This window comes from Carlito syrichta, unplaced genomic scaffold (assembly GCF_000164805.1).
Source record: "Carlito syrichta isolate Samal-C Ts95f unplaced genomic scaffold, Tarsius_syrichta-2.0.1 Scaffold311780, whole genome shotgun sequence".
Classification (NCBI taxonomy): domain Eukaryota; kingdom Metazoa; phylum Chordata; class Mammalia; order Primates; family Tarsiidae; genus Carlito; species Carlito syrichta.
This window is the reverse complement of record NW_007255876.1, coordinates 393,626-409,246: the sequence shown is the minus strand read 5'-3', so window position 1 is coordinate 409,246 and position 15,621 is coordinate 393,626. Positions and strand designations below refer to the sequence as shown.

The following is a 15,621-nucleotide window of genomic DNA, read 5'->3' as shown; positions in this document are numbered from 1 at the left end:
TGTGTAATAGTCCATTGTGTATATGTACCACATTTTAAAAATCCAGTCCTCTTTTGATGGGCAGTACGGTTGGTTCCATGTTCTTGCTATTGTGAACAACGCTGCGATAAAAATATATTTCTTGGCCTTCTGTGAATGAAAGATACTAAGATCTTTAAAAGAGGTAAAGCAGATTTTTGCTTGAGCAGTGGAGATTCTTTCCTGTAGATGGTTTTTCCCACTCCTGAAAATAAAACAGGCACTAGCTTAAGATAAAGTGGCGAGGCTCAACACACACTGCGGGCCAGGAGTTATTTTGGGGGCATGCTCCCAGCCGAAGGAGGTTCCGTGTTTTCAGGCCACACTTGCTCTCCCGGCCCTGGGAGACCACACTCTTCCGGGGGAGGCGTGTCTCCCACCCAGGCCCACGAACAGGGGAGAGATCTGCTGCACCGGGGACGCGAATGGCTCAAGGGACGTGGTGAGGGCTCCGCGCTCGGGTCCACTCCCTAGGCCACCTGGCCCTGGCCCTGGCCCTGGCCCTGCCCGCTGCCCGCGCTGCTGGCCGCTAGATCAGTCCCCGCGGGCGATGCTGATGTCCGCGGCGCTGGCAGCCCAAGGGAGCATCCATTCATCTGTCCCTGCACTCGGGAGCCGGCCTCCCTTTTTTCCGAATTTTTTGTTTTGTTTTTTGCGTTGGAGTCTCCCTCTGTCACCCCGATTGGAATGCTGTGGTGGCATGCTCACAGCCACCGCAGCCTCGACCTGCTGGGCTCAGGCAATCCTTCCGCCTCAGCCTTCCAAGTATCTGGAACCACAGGTGTGCGCCACCATGTTCGCTAATTTTTATTTTATTTACTGTAGAGATGAGATCTCGCCAGGTTGCCCAGGCTGGTCTCGAACCCCTGGGCTAAAGCAATCCTCTTGCCTCTGCCTACAAAAGGGCTGGGATTACAGGCACGCACCACCATACCGGGCTAATTTTTTAATTTATTGTAGTGACGAGGTCTCACCAATTTGCCCAGGCTGGTCTCGAACCCGTGGGCTCAGGCCATCCTATTGCCTTGGCCTCCCAAAGCACTGGGATGACAGGCGTGAAGCCTCGGCGCCTGACCTTTTTTTCCGCGTTTATTTAAGGGCGCTGTGTGGAGCCGCTCCGGCGCCTGTTTGAGCTGAGGGTGGCCCGCGGGAGACAGGGCTGCTGAGGTGCCTCCAGTGGGCCCGGGCCTGGCCGGAGTGCGGAGGTGGGAGGGGGGATTTCACAAAGAGGATGGAACTCAGATTTTGTACAAAGAGTGATCAATTCTGGCAATGAGAGTGTGAAAAATTTACAAAATGAAACGGGCAGTTACACTGGAGGGTCCTCTGCTTCTGGTTGCCATTGCTGCAGAGGTGACAATGGGCAAAGGGGGGAAATGGCATCTGTGATGGAACAGAGGATGCATTTTCAGAGACTGGTCTTTAAATCCCTGAAAGGAGACTGAACACATGCACCAGTGGCCAGCAGCTATTTGGGACAGTGGTTCTTGTTTTTCTGGGTGAAGATTTTAAAATCTTGAGACTTCCTCTGATATGTGTGAACTGATAGTTATAAGCAAATATGTTAAATATCAGGATGTTTAAAAGTTCATCTATTTAACAAGTATTGATTGAATCTTCACTGTGTGTAGACATTGTCCTAATCCTGTGGATAACGAAATGAACAAAATAGACACAACCCTCTGTAAATAACAGACAAGATAACAAGGAATACAGATGGACGCTTCAATGGGAATCAAGGTAGGGAAAAAAGCAAAGCTGGGGCTGGGTGTGGTAGCTCATACCTATAGTCCCAGCACTTGGGGAGGCCAAGGCAGGAGGACTGCTTGAGCCCAGGAGTTCGAGACCAGCCTGGGCAACATAAGGAGATGTCTTCTCTACAAAAAATCAACCCAGCGTGGTGGCGTGTGCCTGTAGTCCCCAGCTACTTGGGAGACTGAGGAAAAAGGATCGCCTGAGCCCAGGAGGCTGAGGCTGTGGTGAGCTGGGGACGTGCTGCTGCCCTCCAGTCTGGGCAACAGAGTGAGATGCAGACACACAAAAAAAGCAGGAAACAGGGAGAGGAGGTGGATTGGTGCCTGCACATTCGATAGAGTGGCCGAGAGGTGCTCTCTATAAATGTCCTGAAGAAAGTGAGGCAGGCCACATGGCTATCTGTGGAAAGAGCAACTCAGACTGAGGGACCAGCAAAGGGCTCAGGCCCTGGAGGAGGTTGTGCCCTTGGTTCCTTTGAGGAACAGAGGTGAAGGCAGTGCAGCCAGAGCAGAGAGGGACAGGAAGAGAGGGCAGTGGTGGGGCTGGGAGAGGGCCCAGGTCACGCAGGCCGCTGGGGGCTTGCACGTCTGCGTCCAAAGGCTTCAGGGGTCATCGCCTGTTTGCGATGGTACCTTCCATACAAATCATTGAACTGCTGCTGTCCAGTTCATGTTTGCCAAAGATTTCTACTTGGGGACATTCGGTGTAGAGGGTGACATTTAAGACTGTTAAATAATTTCTGGTTTGAACTTGCCCTAGCTGGGAAGGCACCTTCTTATTGGTGCCACTAAAAATTATCCAGGCAAATCCTGCTAGAGACAACCTTGCTAACTGGGGTCAATAAGATATTGAAATGGTTCTTTGAGAAGTGAAAGTTACAATTGTAATTGGCATGCATATACTGATTTCCTTTGCACCGCAGCATTTAACATTTTTTTCCATTTAATGTATAACTTACATATAGTAAATTACATAAGCCTTAAGCACGTAGTCTGATGGCTTTTATACCCCTGTCACCAGCACCCTGGTCAAACAAGATATGGATGACTTCTGCCTCTCACATGCTCCCTCTTACCTTTCTCAACCAATTACCCACCAGAGGTCATCGTTATTCTGACCTCTATCACCACCTCTCTATTTTTTAAAACAATTTTATTATTGCTTTTTGAATCCGAGACTTACTCTGTTTCCCAGGCTAGAGTGCAGTGGATTGATCACAGCTCACTGCACCCTCAACCTCCTGGGCTCAGGTGATCATTCTGCCTCAGCCTCCTAAGTAACTGGGACTCCAGGTGTGCGCCACCATGCCTGGCTAATGTATTGGGTTTTTCTGTAGAGATAAGGTCTCGCTATGTTGCCTAGGCTGATCTTAAACTCCTGGGCTCAGGTATTTAACACCTTGGGTGTTAAACTCCTGGGCTCAAGGTGTTAACACCTTGGCCTCCCAAAGTGCTGGGGTTCCACCACCTTGCCCGACCTCTCTGTGTATTCTTTTGTGTCTGACTTCTCCGAGGTGTAGGTAACTGATTTCCCCACACACATTGTTTCAGTTTAGGAATCTGATATCTGTTTTCATTTTATTATAAAAATATGTCAAACATGTTCCATGCTTAAAAAAGTGGTCGCTCTCTTCATTTTTTTCTCATGTCTAAAAGCACCTGAGTGTTGTAACCCCCGTTTCCTTTACAGTCAGAGCCAGCTGCTCTTGGTCACGTTGCTGTTATGGGAGCTTGTATTCACTGCTGTCAAAATTGGATACTTCTTGTTCTGGACCAAAGTATGTTCCTCAAATTCATATGTTGAAAGTCTGACCTCTCAGTACTTCAGAATGCAACAGTATTTGGAGATGGAGCCTTTAAAGAGGTGAGTAAGTTAAAATGAAGCTATTTGGATGGGCCCCAATCCAATCTGACCAGTGTCTACAAGAGGATGCCATTTATTCCCACAAGAGTAGCACCAGCAGGCGGTGTGCACAGAGAAATGACTGTGCGGAGGTTCAGCTAGAGATGGCATCTGCAAGGCAGGGAGGGAGGCCTCAGGGGACACCAGCCCTGCTGACTCCTCTGTCTTAGGCTCCAGCCTCCAGGACTTCGAGGAAATACATTTCTGTTGTTTAAGCCATGCAGTCTGTGGTATATAGTTATGACAACTCTCAAACAATTTCTCAAATGACAGAAGGTGACATATACAGAATTCAACCCAGTGATCCTGCTTCTGGATATATGCTCAAAGAAGCATGAATCACTCTACCAAAAAGACACCTGCCCTTGGGTGTTTATTGCAGCACTATTCAGAGTAGCAAAAATGTGAAACCAATGAACAGTGGTCTCGGTAAAGAAAATGTGGCACATATACGCCATGGAATACTATACAGTCAAAAAGAAGAATGAAATCTTATCCTCTGAAGCAACATGGATGCAACTGGAGGCCACCATTCTAAGCAAATTATCACAAAAACAAAAAACGGAATGCCACATGTTCTCATCATTAGTGGGTACTAAACACTGGGCACAGATAGGCACAAGATGGGCACTGCTAAAGGGGGGAGGAGGGGAGATGAGGGCTGCAAAACCCTCCATCGGGGACCATGCTCACCACGGTGGGGGGGAGGGCAGGGGGAGTAGGCTCTTCAGAGGCCCAAACCAAACCTTGCCATCATGCGATGTACCTGTGTATCAAATCTTCTCATGTACTCCCTGATTCTAAAATAAAACGAAAATGAAAAATTAATTTTTTTTCATTGCCTGGTTCCTGTGAACCTAATACAGAGTTTATTATTTTATTATTATTATATATATTTTTTTCTTTTGAGTCGCCTCTGCCTCCCAAAGTGCTAGGATTACAGGTGTGAGCCACTGCACCCAGCTAATTTTATTTTGAATCAGGAACTTGGGAAACCTTCTTGTTGATGATGGTTTAAATGTGCTACAAACCAGTTGTTAAGTAGCCGACTCCATGCAGCCCATGTGTCCTTCTCCTGACTTGGCTGTCCCTTGGTGCTCAAATTTAATGCCAGGGGCTGGTTGGAGGTGGTGGTGGTTGTGGGAAGTCCATGCCGGCTCATGCCTTCCATTTCTTTCTTGGCGCCCAGACTTCTAGTGAAACTTTTCTGCCCTCTCCTTCTCCACACTTCAGGGATTATCTGGGTCTCAACTCCGTCCACCCGAATCCCCATAACTCTTATCACCAATGTGAGTCACTAGAGGGTTGTTAGCAGTGTGGGAAGTGGAAATGAGATTTTATTTTTAACTTATCTTCAAGGGCGTGGATGAGTTTTAAATTAATTTTTTGGTGTTGTTTTCAATAATGCTTTTTCAACTTTCATTTTGAAATAATGTCAAATTATAAAAGAGTTAAAAGAATAGTGCAAAGAAAGTTCATATAACCTTAACTCAGGTACATCAGCTGTAAAAGCTTTCGACTACATTTGATTTATTACATTCCTTGTCTATATCTATCTATCGATATCATCTATCTAGCTAGCTGTCTCTGTCTATATCTGTTTATCTCTATCTATCTCTATCTCTGTCTCTATCTCTATCACATATATGCATACTTTTCCTGAATAATTGGAGATTTAGTTAGAGAAATCATACTCATCTACCCTTAAATGCTTCAACATCTATTTCCTAAGAACAGGGATGTTTTCTTACAGAATTATCAAACTCAGAAAGTTTCACATTGATATTACCTAATTGGTATGACATAATCCATGATTCATATTCAAATTTCCCAGTTGCCCAATAATATCCTTTTCTTATTTTTTATTTTTGGGACAGTGTCTTGCTCTGTTGTTCAGGCTGGAGTGCAGAGACATGATTATAAGTCACTGTAAACTCAACCTTCTGGGCTCAAGTGATCCTCCTGCCTCAGCCTCCTGAGTAGCTGGGACTAAAGGTGCACACCACCATGCCCAGCTAATTAAAACCAAAATTGTGTTGTAGAGATAGGGTCTCACCTTGTTGCCCAGACGGGCCTCAAACTCTTGGACTCAAGCACTCCTCCTACTTCGGCCTCCCAAAATTTTAGGACTACAGGTGTGAGCCACCCAGCCTTGCCCCAATAATGTCCCTTATGGTAATCTTTAATTCCCCTCCTGACTGCAAGGATCGAATCTAGGATTGCATATTGCATTTAGTTGTCATGCCACTTAAATCTTCTCTAACCTTTGTCTTTCCTGACATCTATATTTTTGAAAATGCTAGTTTTGGAAATGTTTCTCCATTTGAATTTGTCTGATGATTAGATGCAGGTTATGTATTTGGGGCATAACTAGAACTTTAGACTTACATAGGTTATTCCTGCATCAAAACAGAAGAGACATCAAAGAGTTATCATACGGATTTCCACTGCTTCCAAAGCAGGTAGTCACACTTCATTTGAGAAACTAATTTACTTGGAGGTATTAGTGACAGAACACTATTCCTGCCTAATTCAATAAATCTGCTAAGGATCCCTGTATTTTAAAAACAAAATGTGTTAATCCAAAGAAATGATGCAAAAAATATGTTTTTTAAGTCACACAGGTACATACTTTTTTTTTGAGCAGGAGTCTCGCTCTGTTGCCCAGGCTGGAGTGCAGTGACATGCTCATGGCCACTGCAGCCTTGACCTGCTGGGCTCAGGAGATCCTTCCACCTCAGCCTTCCAAGTAACTGGAACCAAAGGCCACATCACCCTACCTGGCTAGTTTTTGAAATTTATTTTAGAGACAAGTTCTCATCAAGTTGCCCAGCCTGGTCTAGAACCCCTGGGCTCAGGTGGTCCTCTCGCCTCCATCTCCCAAAGTGCTGGGATTACAGGTGTGAGCCACCACACTTGGCTAATATATACTTTTAATTGTAGGTGTGGGCTGCTTCTCTTGAGGGCAACTCTATGCAGTCTCCAGGGTGAGGAGTGGTGCTATTTGGAGAAAGGCCCTTACTCTGGACCGCTACAGGGCTAGCTTACCTCCTCCAGTAGATGCCGTGATTAATGCATTGGTGCCGTTATCCCATCCTTAGTGTGCCTGCGTTTACCTGAGGTTCACCATCATCAAGCAAGGCCTTAAAGGACTAGATTTCAGAACCTTAAGTTTTGAATTGCAAAAATTCTAATGTTCAGGATGAGAAAGCCCAGTTCAGCAGTCCGGAGGGTTGGGGGGAGGAGATAGAGGTATAAAAAAAATCATCTGTTGGGTACAGTGTGCACAGGTGGGGACGCTGGGTGCTCTGAAGGCCCAGACCAAAAACTGTGTGTATCTTCCAAAGCAATTGGGAAAAAAAAATGTCCAGCCAAAACTAGATGGTTTTGTGAGGACACAGAGTCCCTAAGTGAGCTGAGAGGAAGCCTGGAGAAAGAGACAGGACACTGACATTGATCTGTCTTCAGGCTAGCCTGTGGTTTACCCTTGGCCTTTCCTTGGTCTTGGTATGGTCTCTCCAACCAAAAAACACAGCAAGTAGTGTCTGCTTCAAAATGAATTTTATTATTAAATGAGTGTTTCAAATGTGTTCTTATTTAAACCTGTAAATTTAAAATGCATCTGTTCTTAAAATGAATATTTGCTATGAAGTGAACGTGGGAAATTGTCTCTTTCTTTCTCATCTGTTCCAGCAGGGGAGCACAGGGGAATTCTCTCCCTTCTTGCAGGCAGCTGGTCCCAGAGGCCTCATGTCTTTGTGTCAATTATTTTTATTTTGGTAGCAGCAGCCGCTGCTGCCACTTTTGCACATAGTTCTTAGGGGAACAAGCCACTGACCACGTATGCAAAGCCACAGCTCCTCTGTACAGGCAAGACGAGAAGTAGACGGGACAGTATTTTACAGAGGCTGGTGAATGAGGTCTTGGGATGTGCGTTTCGTGTGGTACACAGGGAAGACAAGGTCTTGAGAGGTGAGTGAACTTCTATCTGCAAAGTCCAAGAGTTGCTGGAATCTGTGGAACCTTTGGCCAGGCTTTTGATCCTGATATCACATCAAAAGCTTGAGGGTAAGTATATCATTTGAACCAGTATCTACATAATAACAGGAAAGACACTAAGACACTTATCAAACTGCTTTGTATTGGTTGTTTACAAAAGTTAACATTAAAACAAATTTATTTATTTACTTTTTGAGTTGGGGTCTCACTCTGTTGCCCAGGGTAGAGTGCAGTGGCATGATCACAGCTCACTGAGGCCTCGATCTCCTGAGCTCAAGCGATCCTCCCACCTCAGCCTCACAATTAGCTGGGACTACATGTGTGCCACCGCACCTGGCTAATTTTTTGATTTTATTTTGTAGAGATGAAGTCATGCTATGATGCCCAGGCTAGTCCGAAACTCCTGTGCTCAAGCAGTCCCCCTCGGTCTCTGAAAGCCACTGTACCTGGACAATCTTAATTTTTTTAAATGCTCTTTAATTTAGAAGAGGAGGTTGATTCTTCTGGCATCACAGAATGGATGGAAATTATTGGAAACACCCATTTTAGGATTTTATTTGCATTCTGTGACCATAAAAAACTGAGGATAGGAATAATATAGTTACTGTTTTATAAACACAAATGTAATCCAACATCTTCACTGCTGACAAGGAGAACAATTTCTAGACAATAGTGTTGAGCATATTTAATCTTTGAACCCAGCAGTTTTAGTTTGAAAAGAGAAAACAGAAACCTCTTTATTATCTTTCTTGAGGGATTGACTTTTCTTGCTTCAGTGTGTTTGGGCTTCTCTCTTCTCTCATATTTCCTCAGATGAGCTTCCTCTCCGGAATCTTTTTCTGCGGAAATGTATGTGAGGAGGAAAGCGACCGTGTGGCCAGTAAGATGGCTGGAACGAAAAACGGTGGTTGCACCTTGGAGGGTGGAAAGGCCTGTCTGGAAACCAAAGGTGGATTCTGGGTCTTCTGGGGGGAAAAACATGAAAGGGAAAGTTGGGCATTCTGGTGATGGCCTGGACCCTGGTGACCGGATTCCTTGTAGTGGGTGGAGGGGTGAGTGTGAAGATCTGGCAGTCTGTAGGGTCCGCGTTATCTTGTGGGCCTCCTGGAGGAGTAAACGCCTCTTCTTGTCCTGTGGGAGGAGAACACAAGTCAGGAAGCAGGTTCGGTAACAGAAGCAGAAGAGAGGTATACTTCAGGGTGGTGGTGGGAGAAAAAGATGGGAAGCGAGAATTCGAGAAATCTCAAAGCATGTTTGAAAGAACTGCCAAAGTTTGATAAAATGGAACTTGGACACACCTTATGACCCAGCATTTCCACTTCTGAGAACTTACCTGAGGGAAATGAATGTCTATGTCTTCAGAAAGGCTAGTTCAAGAATGTTCATTGTAGCCTTATTCTTAATAACCTCAATTCGAAAACAATCCAAGTGTTCATCAGTAGGAGAATGGATAAACACGCTGTGTATATTCCTACACTGACACAGTCCTCAGCAATGAAAAGGAAGAACTGCCAATACCCACAATGACATGGATGACTCCCACAAATGTTACATTGAACAAAAGAAATCAGACACAAAGGGTTCCATTTACATGATGTTCAAGAACAAGCAAAACCAAGCTTTGGTTTTAAAAAGGTCAAAATAATATTTGGTTTAGAGTTACAGATGCTATTTAGCTAAGAGAGTAACCAGGGAACTCTTTAGAAATGCTCTATACCTATGTCTTGGTGTGGTGGCTCATGCCTGTAATCCCAGCACTTTGGGATGCCAAGGTGGGAGGATCACTTGAGCCCAGAAGTTTGAGACCAGTCTGGGCAACATAGTGAGACTTTGTCTCTACAAAAAAAAAAAAAAAAAAATTAACTAGCTATGCAGGTGTGGTGGTGTGTGCCTGTAGTGCCTTCCAATACTTGGAAGGCTGAGGTGGAAGGATCGCCTGAGCCCAGCAGTCGAGGCTGCGGTGGCTGTGAGCATGCTACTGCACTCCAGCCTGGGCAACAGAATGAGACTTCAAACAAAAAAAAAAAAGAAAGATAAGAAAAACAACTGCCTTCAGAGGCCATCGATCCAAAAGCTCTACTCAAGCAGCAAGATACTTCTCTAGAGAGAAAGGGAGGGTGCATTTAATGCAGTAGGAAAGAGAACACTGCAGACCAGGATGCAATTATTTTTTGAGAAGAAATTTGGATCAAGCTTAAGTGTCCCAAGCTTCCCTTGGGACAATCACATTGACTGCGAAAGGTAATTTTTCCTTTACAGGCTGGGCAACATAGCGATATCCCGTCTCTACAAAAACGTTTAAAAAATCGGTGGGTGTGGTGGAGCATGCTTGTTTTCTTCCCCTCTCAAGAGGCCCAGGCATGAGGATCGCTTGAGCTCTGGAGCTTGAGGCTTCCGTGAACTATAATCGTGCCACTGCACTCAACCTGGGTGGCAGAGTGAAGCCCTGTCCCCGGCCCCTCAAAATTATTCCTTTACAGAATTGCTTCTTCACTCCCTCTGAGGCTTCCCAATACAGGCCCGGAAAGGGCTGTCAAGTGTGAATGATGGAAAAAGAAACTTCCCACAGGAAGTTGGGAGCAACGAGGCACTTAACAAGAACGAGAACTGTTGAATTCATGCTTCTTGGCTGTTTTGGACATACTTATTACTTGCCTGTGTCCATAGACCCTTCTAGATAGTCTGTTTCACCCAAACCCAGGAAAGGTAAGGTCAGTTCGCACACCCTCTGGTTATGGTTGATTGGACCGCAGATGAACTCTCCACTCATTCATTGGTTGGTCAGTGACCAATCGGATTCTCACTTGAGAATTAGATGGAGGAGACACAGCAGAAGGTGTAGGGGGAGACTGGAGTGTCAGGTCTTGGCCAGTTGGAGGTTGAGAAAGCAAAGAAGCCGGTCTGCACAGAGAAGCAGCAAAATAGCAAAGGCCTCTAGGAGGGAAAGCGGAAGGGACCATGTGGCAACCGAGTGATGCTGGGAGAAGCCTTGGTCTTTGACCCTTCAGGGACGGCTGCTATGCTTAAGATTCTTGTAGATCTTATAATAATCAATCCACCTCCAGCTCTTTTCTTTTCTGAAACTAGCTTGAATGGGTGTCTGTTCCTTGAGTAAAATACCAGCCCTTTCTCCCATAACTACCTGGGCTGCTGGGCATTGAAATCCTATGATTGATTAAGACACTTTGAACTACAGAAGGTGATTAAATCCCACATTAGTCTTTTTTTTTTCTGGTAAGTTTTGAACCTTTGTGAAAAGAAGACTTTCTGCCCAGAATCCAGTTGCCAGGGGAGATACTAGCCTCGCATTAAAGCCCATCCTGACATTTTGCTATCAGACCAGGTTTAGCTGAGCCTTGGGTTCTGATGCTCAGTTAACTGTGTCCAACTGTCAAAAACAAATATACTCCTCTCATTTCCTGAAACCTGCAGCTACTCTCTAAATCCCCCTCTGACCATTGGGTTTAGAGCCTGCTAGGTAGGATTTCTCTGATTCTGGGATGTCAAGTAGTGTTCAGTGCTCTCTTCTGGGAATTTCCAGCAGCTCAGGATCGGGGTATAAGCTTGCCCTAGTTAACCACCCAAGAATGTGGGCAGGGCCACATAAAACCGCATTATTCCAGCACACTAGACATATGGTGATTGCACAGGTTACTAAATGGCTAGTATAAGTGTTCTAACACATGCGAGCTCCCAGACTGATCTGGGAACAGTCACATCTTATAGAGTTAAGGCCACACATCTGAGTAAGCAGGTTGGGCTGATGCCATTCACGGTGCGTAGCTTTGGCTGAGCTAACTGCACTCCTCAGCTCTTTCATTTATCTTTTCCCACTGTCTTCTGTGATTTTGCCATCTCCTCAAAGCCCCCTCAAAATTCTTATTCTTCTTTATTTATTTGAGGAATTTGCTTTGACATTCTACCACTCTCTCTATTAGATAAGTAGATTACTTATCTTCAAGAAACCTGAGGTGATCTGCCCTCAGCTTCCTTGGTTCCTACTTCTCTGTCTTTAACGACTACACACTCATGGATTCCATTTCCCCTCATTTAATCCACTGGAATCTGACTCTGCCTTCCCTACTCCTCAAAAGTGACTTTAGCAAAAGCCAGCAATGATCCTGGGCTTCTAAGAAGGTGGCTCCAGATGCCCAGAGCACCATTTCCTCCCATCCAGGTTTCATGTCTCAGTTTTTCCAGGGAGGCCTTCCCTACCTGGAGACTGGCTTAAGGCCCTTCACAATGTGTTTCCACAGCACCCTGGGGTCCGCTTTCATGGTGCTTATCAGTTATGTGATTGTTATTCAGTGGTTGAATTCCTGCCCCTCTAAATTACCCGTGTGACCATCTTGGGTCAGCTATTTCCTTGTCCTTGGCAATTGCCTGTAGTAGAATTGAACTGATTGAGAAAAATCTCAGTTTCTATCATTGCAAAAGTCATCATCAAGTTTCTACCACTCAGAAGTAGTGTGATGATTAATAAGCAAATATTTCCCCTTAGGTAACATGCTGACATACCACCAAAGGCACTAAACGTCAATGATGAGAGCTCTTCTGCAAGTTTAGTAAGACCAAAGTAAGTCACATATTTATATGCAGACTTCAAACATTTTGAGAGGCAGAACAGCACAGTGTTTAGAAGGATGAGCTCCAGGGCCGGGCTCTATGAGCTCTGCTATTTTAGAACCATGTAACCATGGATGAATCCCTTAAACTCTCATTTCCTTATCTGTAGAGTGGAAAAAATACTGCTACCTGTCTCATCTTGTTGTGAATGTTAGCCGAAATAAAATGTGACAGTGCTCAGGATGCTGTCTGACACACAGCATGCATTTAGAAAGGCTTAGCTGCTGTTGTTCAACGTGAATATTGTGGGCAGATCCTATTAGCGCGAGCCCATGTTCTTAGACCCATCTGGTTACTTTCTACACATAAAATTTGTGCAGTAAGGGTAGGGCTAAAGGGGACAGGCGTTATTAGAATAGGACCTTCATGATGACAGAGATGGCTGACTCCGTGGTCACTGCCTACGTCCCCAGCACCTAGAATGATTTCTGGTCTATAGCGGTGTCCAGTGAATGTTTGACGAAAGGGCAGGCAGATGTCAAATGTTTCTCTCTGTATATATTTGTGGAGCTCAGTAAGTATTTCATTCCAGTCCCAGAAAACATGCAGTAATAATTCACATTCAGAATTAGAGTATAACAGAAAAAACAGGCCAAAATATTGCTTGGAATTTAGATATCAATTTTAAATGGGTTCATTATAGTCTAGACATGAAATTCATAGCACACCAAATATTTTAAAAATAAGTACTTTAAAAAGACCATAATAGTGAAACTCTTTTCTTTTTTTATAATTACCTGTACTCTGTGGTTATTTGGGCAGACAATAGCTGGCTTGCAGTGAACTATACCGATTTTAAGAGAAGTAGGCTTTATACTTGATGTTGAAGTGTGTGGTTCTTCCCTTATATGGCACACGGAGTCGTAGAAAAATTCTTGGGTGCTTTCAGAGTTGAACCAGAAAGAAAAACAAGTCCCGTGTTTCTTCATTCACAATAACTGCAACTTAGTTCATTTTGTAGACTCATAGAAGGGCTGTCTTGGTCAAATCTCTAACTTTACAGATACAAAATGTGGAGCCTAGGAAGTGTTACACGGGCCTCTCTCAATTCTGTGCTGTCAGTCAATTTGTGTCCATCACGACAGGTGACGACATGAGGTACTATGGCAGTTGTTGAGATGATGAAGACCCAGGGCCCAAGCTTGAGGCATGGGAAGATTCTACACAGACACGGACCTGCAGGACAGAGCAGAATGTAGTACCTGCTGTGGAGGTGTGTAGTTGCTGTCAGAGTTCAGAGGTGTCAGGAAGAGAGATTGCAGTTGTAACATGAGGTGTCTGAGACCCAGTATGGTGGCTTATGCCTGACATCTCAGCACTTTAGGAGGTAGAGGTGAGAGGATTGCCTGAGCCCAGGGGTTTGACACAGCCTGGGCAATTTGGCAAGACCTTGTCTGTACAATACATTTTAAAAATTAGCTGAGTGTGGTGGTGTGTGCCTGTAGTTCCAGCTACTTGGAAGGCTGAGGTGGAAAAATCACCTGAGTCCAGTAGGTTGAGGCTGCAGTGGCCGTGAGCATGCCACTACACTCCAGCCTGGATGACAGAGTGAGACTCCAACACACACACACACACACACACACACACACACACACACACAAAGAAAACTTAGGTGTTTTAAGAAAGACTTTGTAAAGGCAAAAGCGTAGTGGGACTTAAACGCTATGCTTTGACGCGGAATTGCAACATGGAAAGAAGGACGAGAAGACAGCTGCCCAGAGGAGAGAGAGAGGCTGAGTGTGGAGGGCCTGGGGTGTGTGTGAGTGACACCCAGTGGCTGCTGGAATCGAATGATGCTACATTTTGAAGGACTTGGAGGGACTGTGGAGAAGAGCGAGCCAAGTTCAGAAATCAAGTCTTACGTTCCAATCTCTAATCTCATAACTCATTTTGCTACACATTTCCAAAGTTTCCGGGAGGTTTCACTTTCTGGAAAGCAGGTGGCAGGCAGCTAGTTCTGATGTATGATATCTCTTTTAGCTGCCAATTTCAGCAGGTGATGGATGGGGTCCCTGACTTGGGATCTGGGGGAAAGCGTGGCTTATACCTTACGCCCCTATCCTCTGACTGCCACGGCTTGTGCAAAGGTGGGATCTGGGATCTCTGGGTGACACACGACCAGCTTCCATGTCTCTCCCCACCTCCAATCTGTTGTGAGCTTCAGGGGACGAGAGCAAGGAAGTTGCTGGGGGTGGATGAGTAGGGTCTGGCGGAACCCCTGCCACCCTCTCCACCCCAGGACGTGTGGGAGGGGTGAGGGGTCTGCCTGACTCCCAGGTTTCTCCTCCCTGAACAGCGTCTAGCTTCGGAACTAAGGTAAACTTGGAAAAAAATGTTAGATCCAGGACCCCCAGGGCCTCCCTCCCCTCTTTCACCCCTTTTCTCCCTTCCCCTCTCCTTTCCTTTCCTTCCCTTGGGAGTTTCTAATCCAATTCTAAGGCTCAGGCCACTTGGACAAAATCGTAGCAGAGAAAAGGAAAGAAGATAGGAACAGAGGAGAAATGGACTCTGATATAACCCTAGAAAAAGACACCTGGAGCATCAATACACGGCTCACCAGATGCGATTCATGGAAGCAGTGAACAGAGCCCACATACCTACCCTGTGCAAAGGAATGTGCTGCTGGAGAAAAAGAGGTAAGCGGTGCTGCGATTTAGGGTGAGCATGGTTAGCTTCACAGCAATGACAATTCATATTTGCAGAGTGTTTTTAGCACGTAGAGTTTTTCACACTTGCTGGCTCATGTGGGCCTCACAGCCCCTACAGGAATGAATCTGATTAATACTGTTACTTCCCATATGAAAAACCAGATGCTCCGAGAGGTTCAGCTTGGTGTGTAAAGTCACAGAGCTAGTGCTGAGACTGGGACCAAGGTCTTCAGGAGATAGAATCCACCCTCTTTCTCTTTAGCTACTCAGGCAGAGGGAAACTGAGGTAGACATTTTCAGTTTATGGGAATGCGTCATACTGAAGCCGATTTTGCCATTTTTCTTATGATTTTGTCATTTTATGTCCCACAGTAGCATAAAAACCAAGCGCTTACCTTCTGCCACGGTTACAACCAGCCAGCAGACAAGCAGCCAGGAGAAGATGTGCTTTTCAGCCATGGTTTCAGTGCTGAGCTATCACTGCTTGGATCCCAGTGTTGCTTTAAAGGAGAGCTGGTGAGTCATGGCAGCCTGATTCAGGTAATTTGCATTTGCACTGTGGACCACAGCCATCAGGTTTTGCGGTGTGAAGGCAAGAAATCCACAAGGAAATACCAGACAGCATTTGTCAACCAGAAGCCCTGGACTGACAGCCAGGTATCATTCATCCTCC

At 45.4% G+C, this 15,621-nt stretch overlaps 1 protein-coding gene across 2 annotated transcripts; it reads right to left on the bottom strand.

Annotated features, from left to right (window-relative positions):
• Positions 1-8,383: 8,383 nt before the first annotated feature.
• CUNH4orf26 (chromosome unknown C4orf26 homolog) lies at positions 8,384-15,407 on the bottom strand. 2 transcript variants are annotated; one of them, XM_008069049.1, is made up of 3 exons: positions 15,344-15,407; positions 8,665-8,805; positions 8,384-8,523 (listed from the first exon to the last, which is right to left on the bottom strand). In XM_008069049.1, exons 1-3 carry the CDS (start codon positions 15,405-15,407, stop codon positions 8,474-8,476), a joined length of 255 nt encoding a protein of 84 aa, XP_008067240.1. In that variant the 3' UTR covers positions 8,384-8,473. The 2 variants fall into 2 exon arrangements, with proteins under 2 accessions (XP_008067240.1, XP_008067239.1); XM_008069048.1 differs by having other exon boundaries at positions 8,384-8,805.
• Between the last annotated feature and the right edge of the window lie 214 nt (positions 15,408-15,621).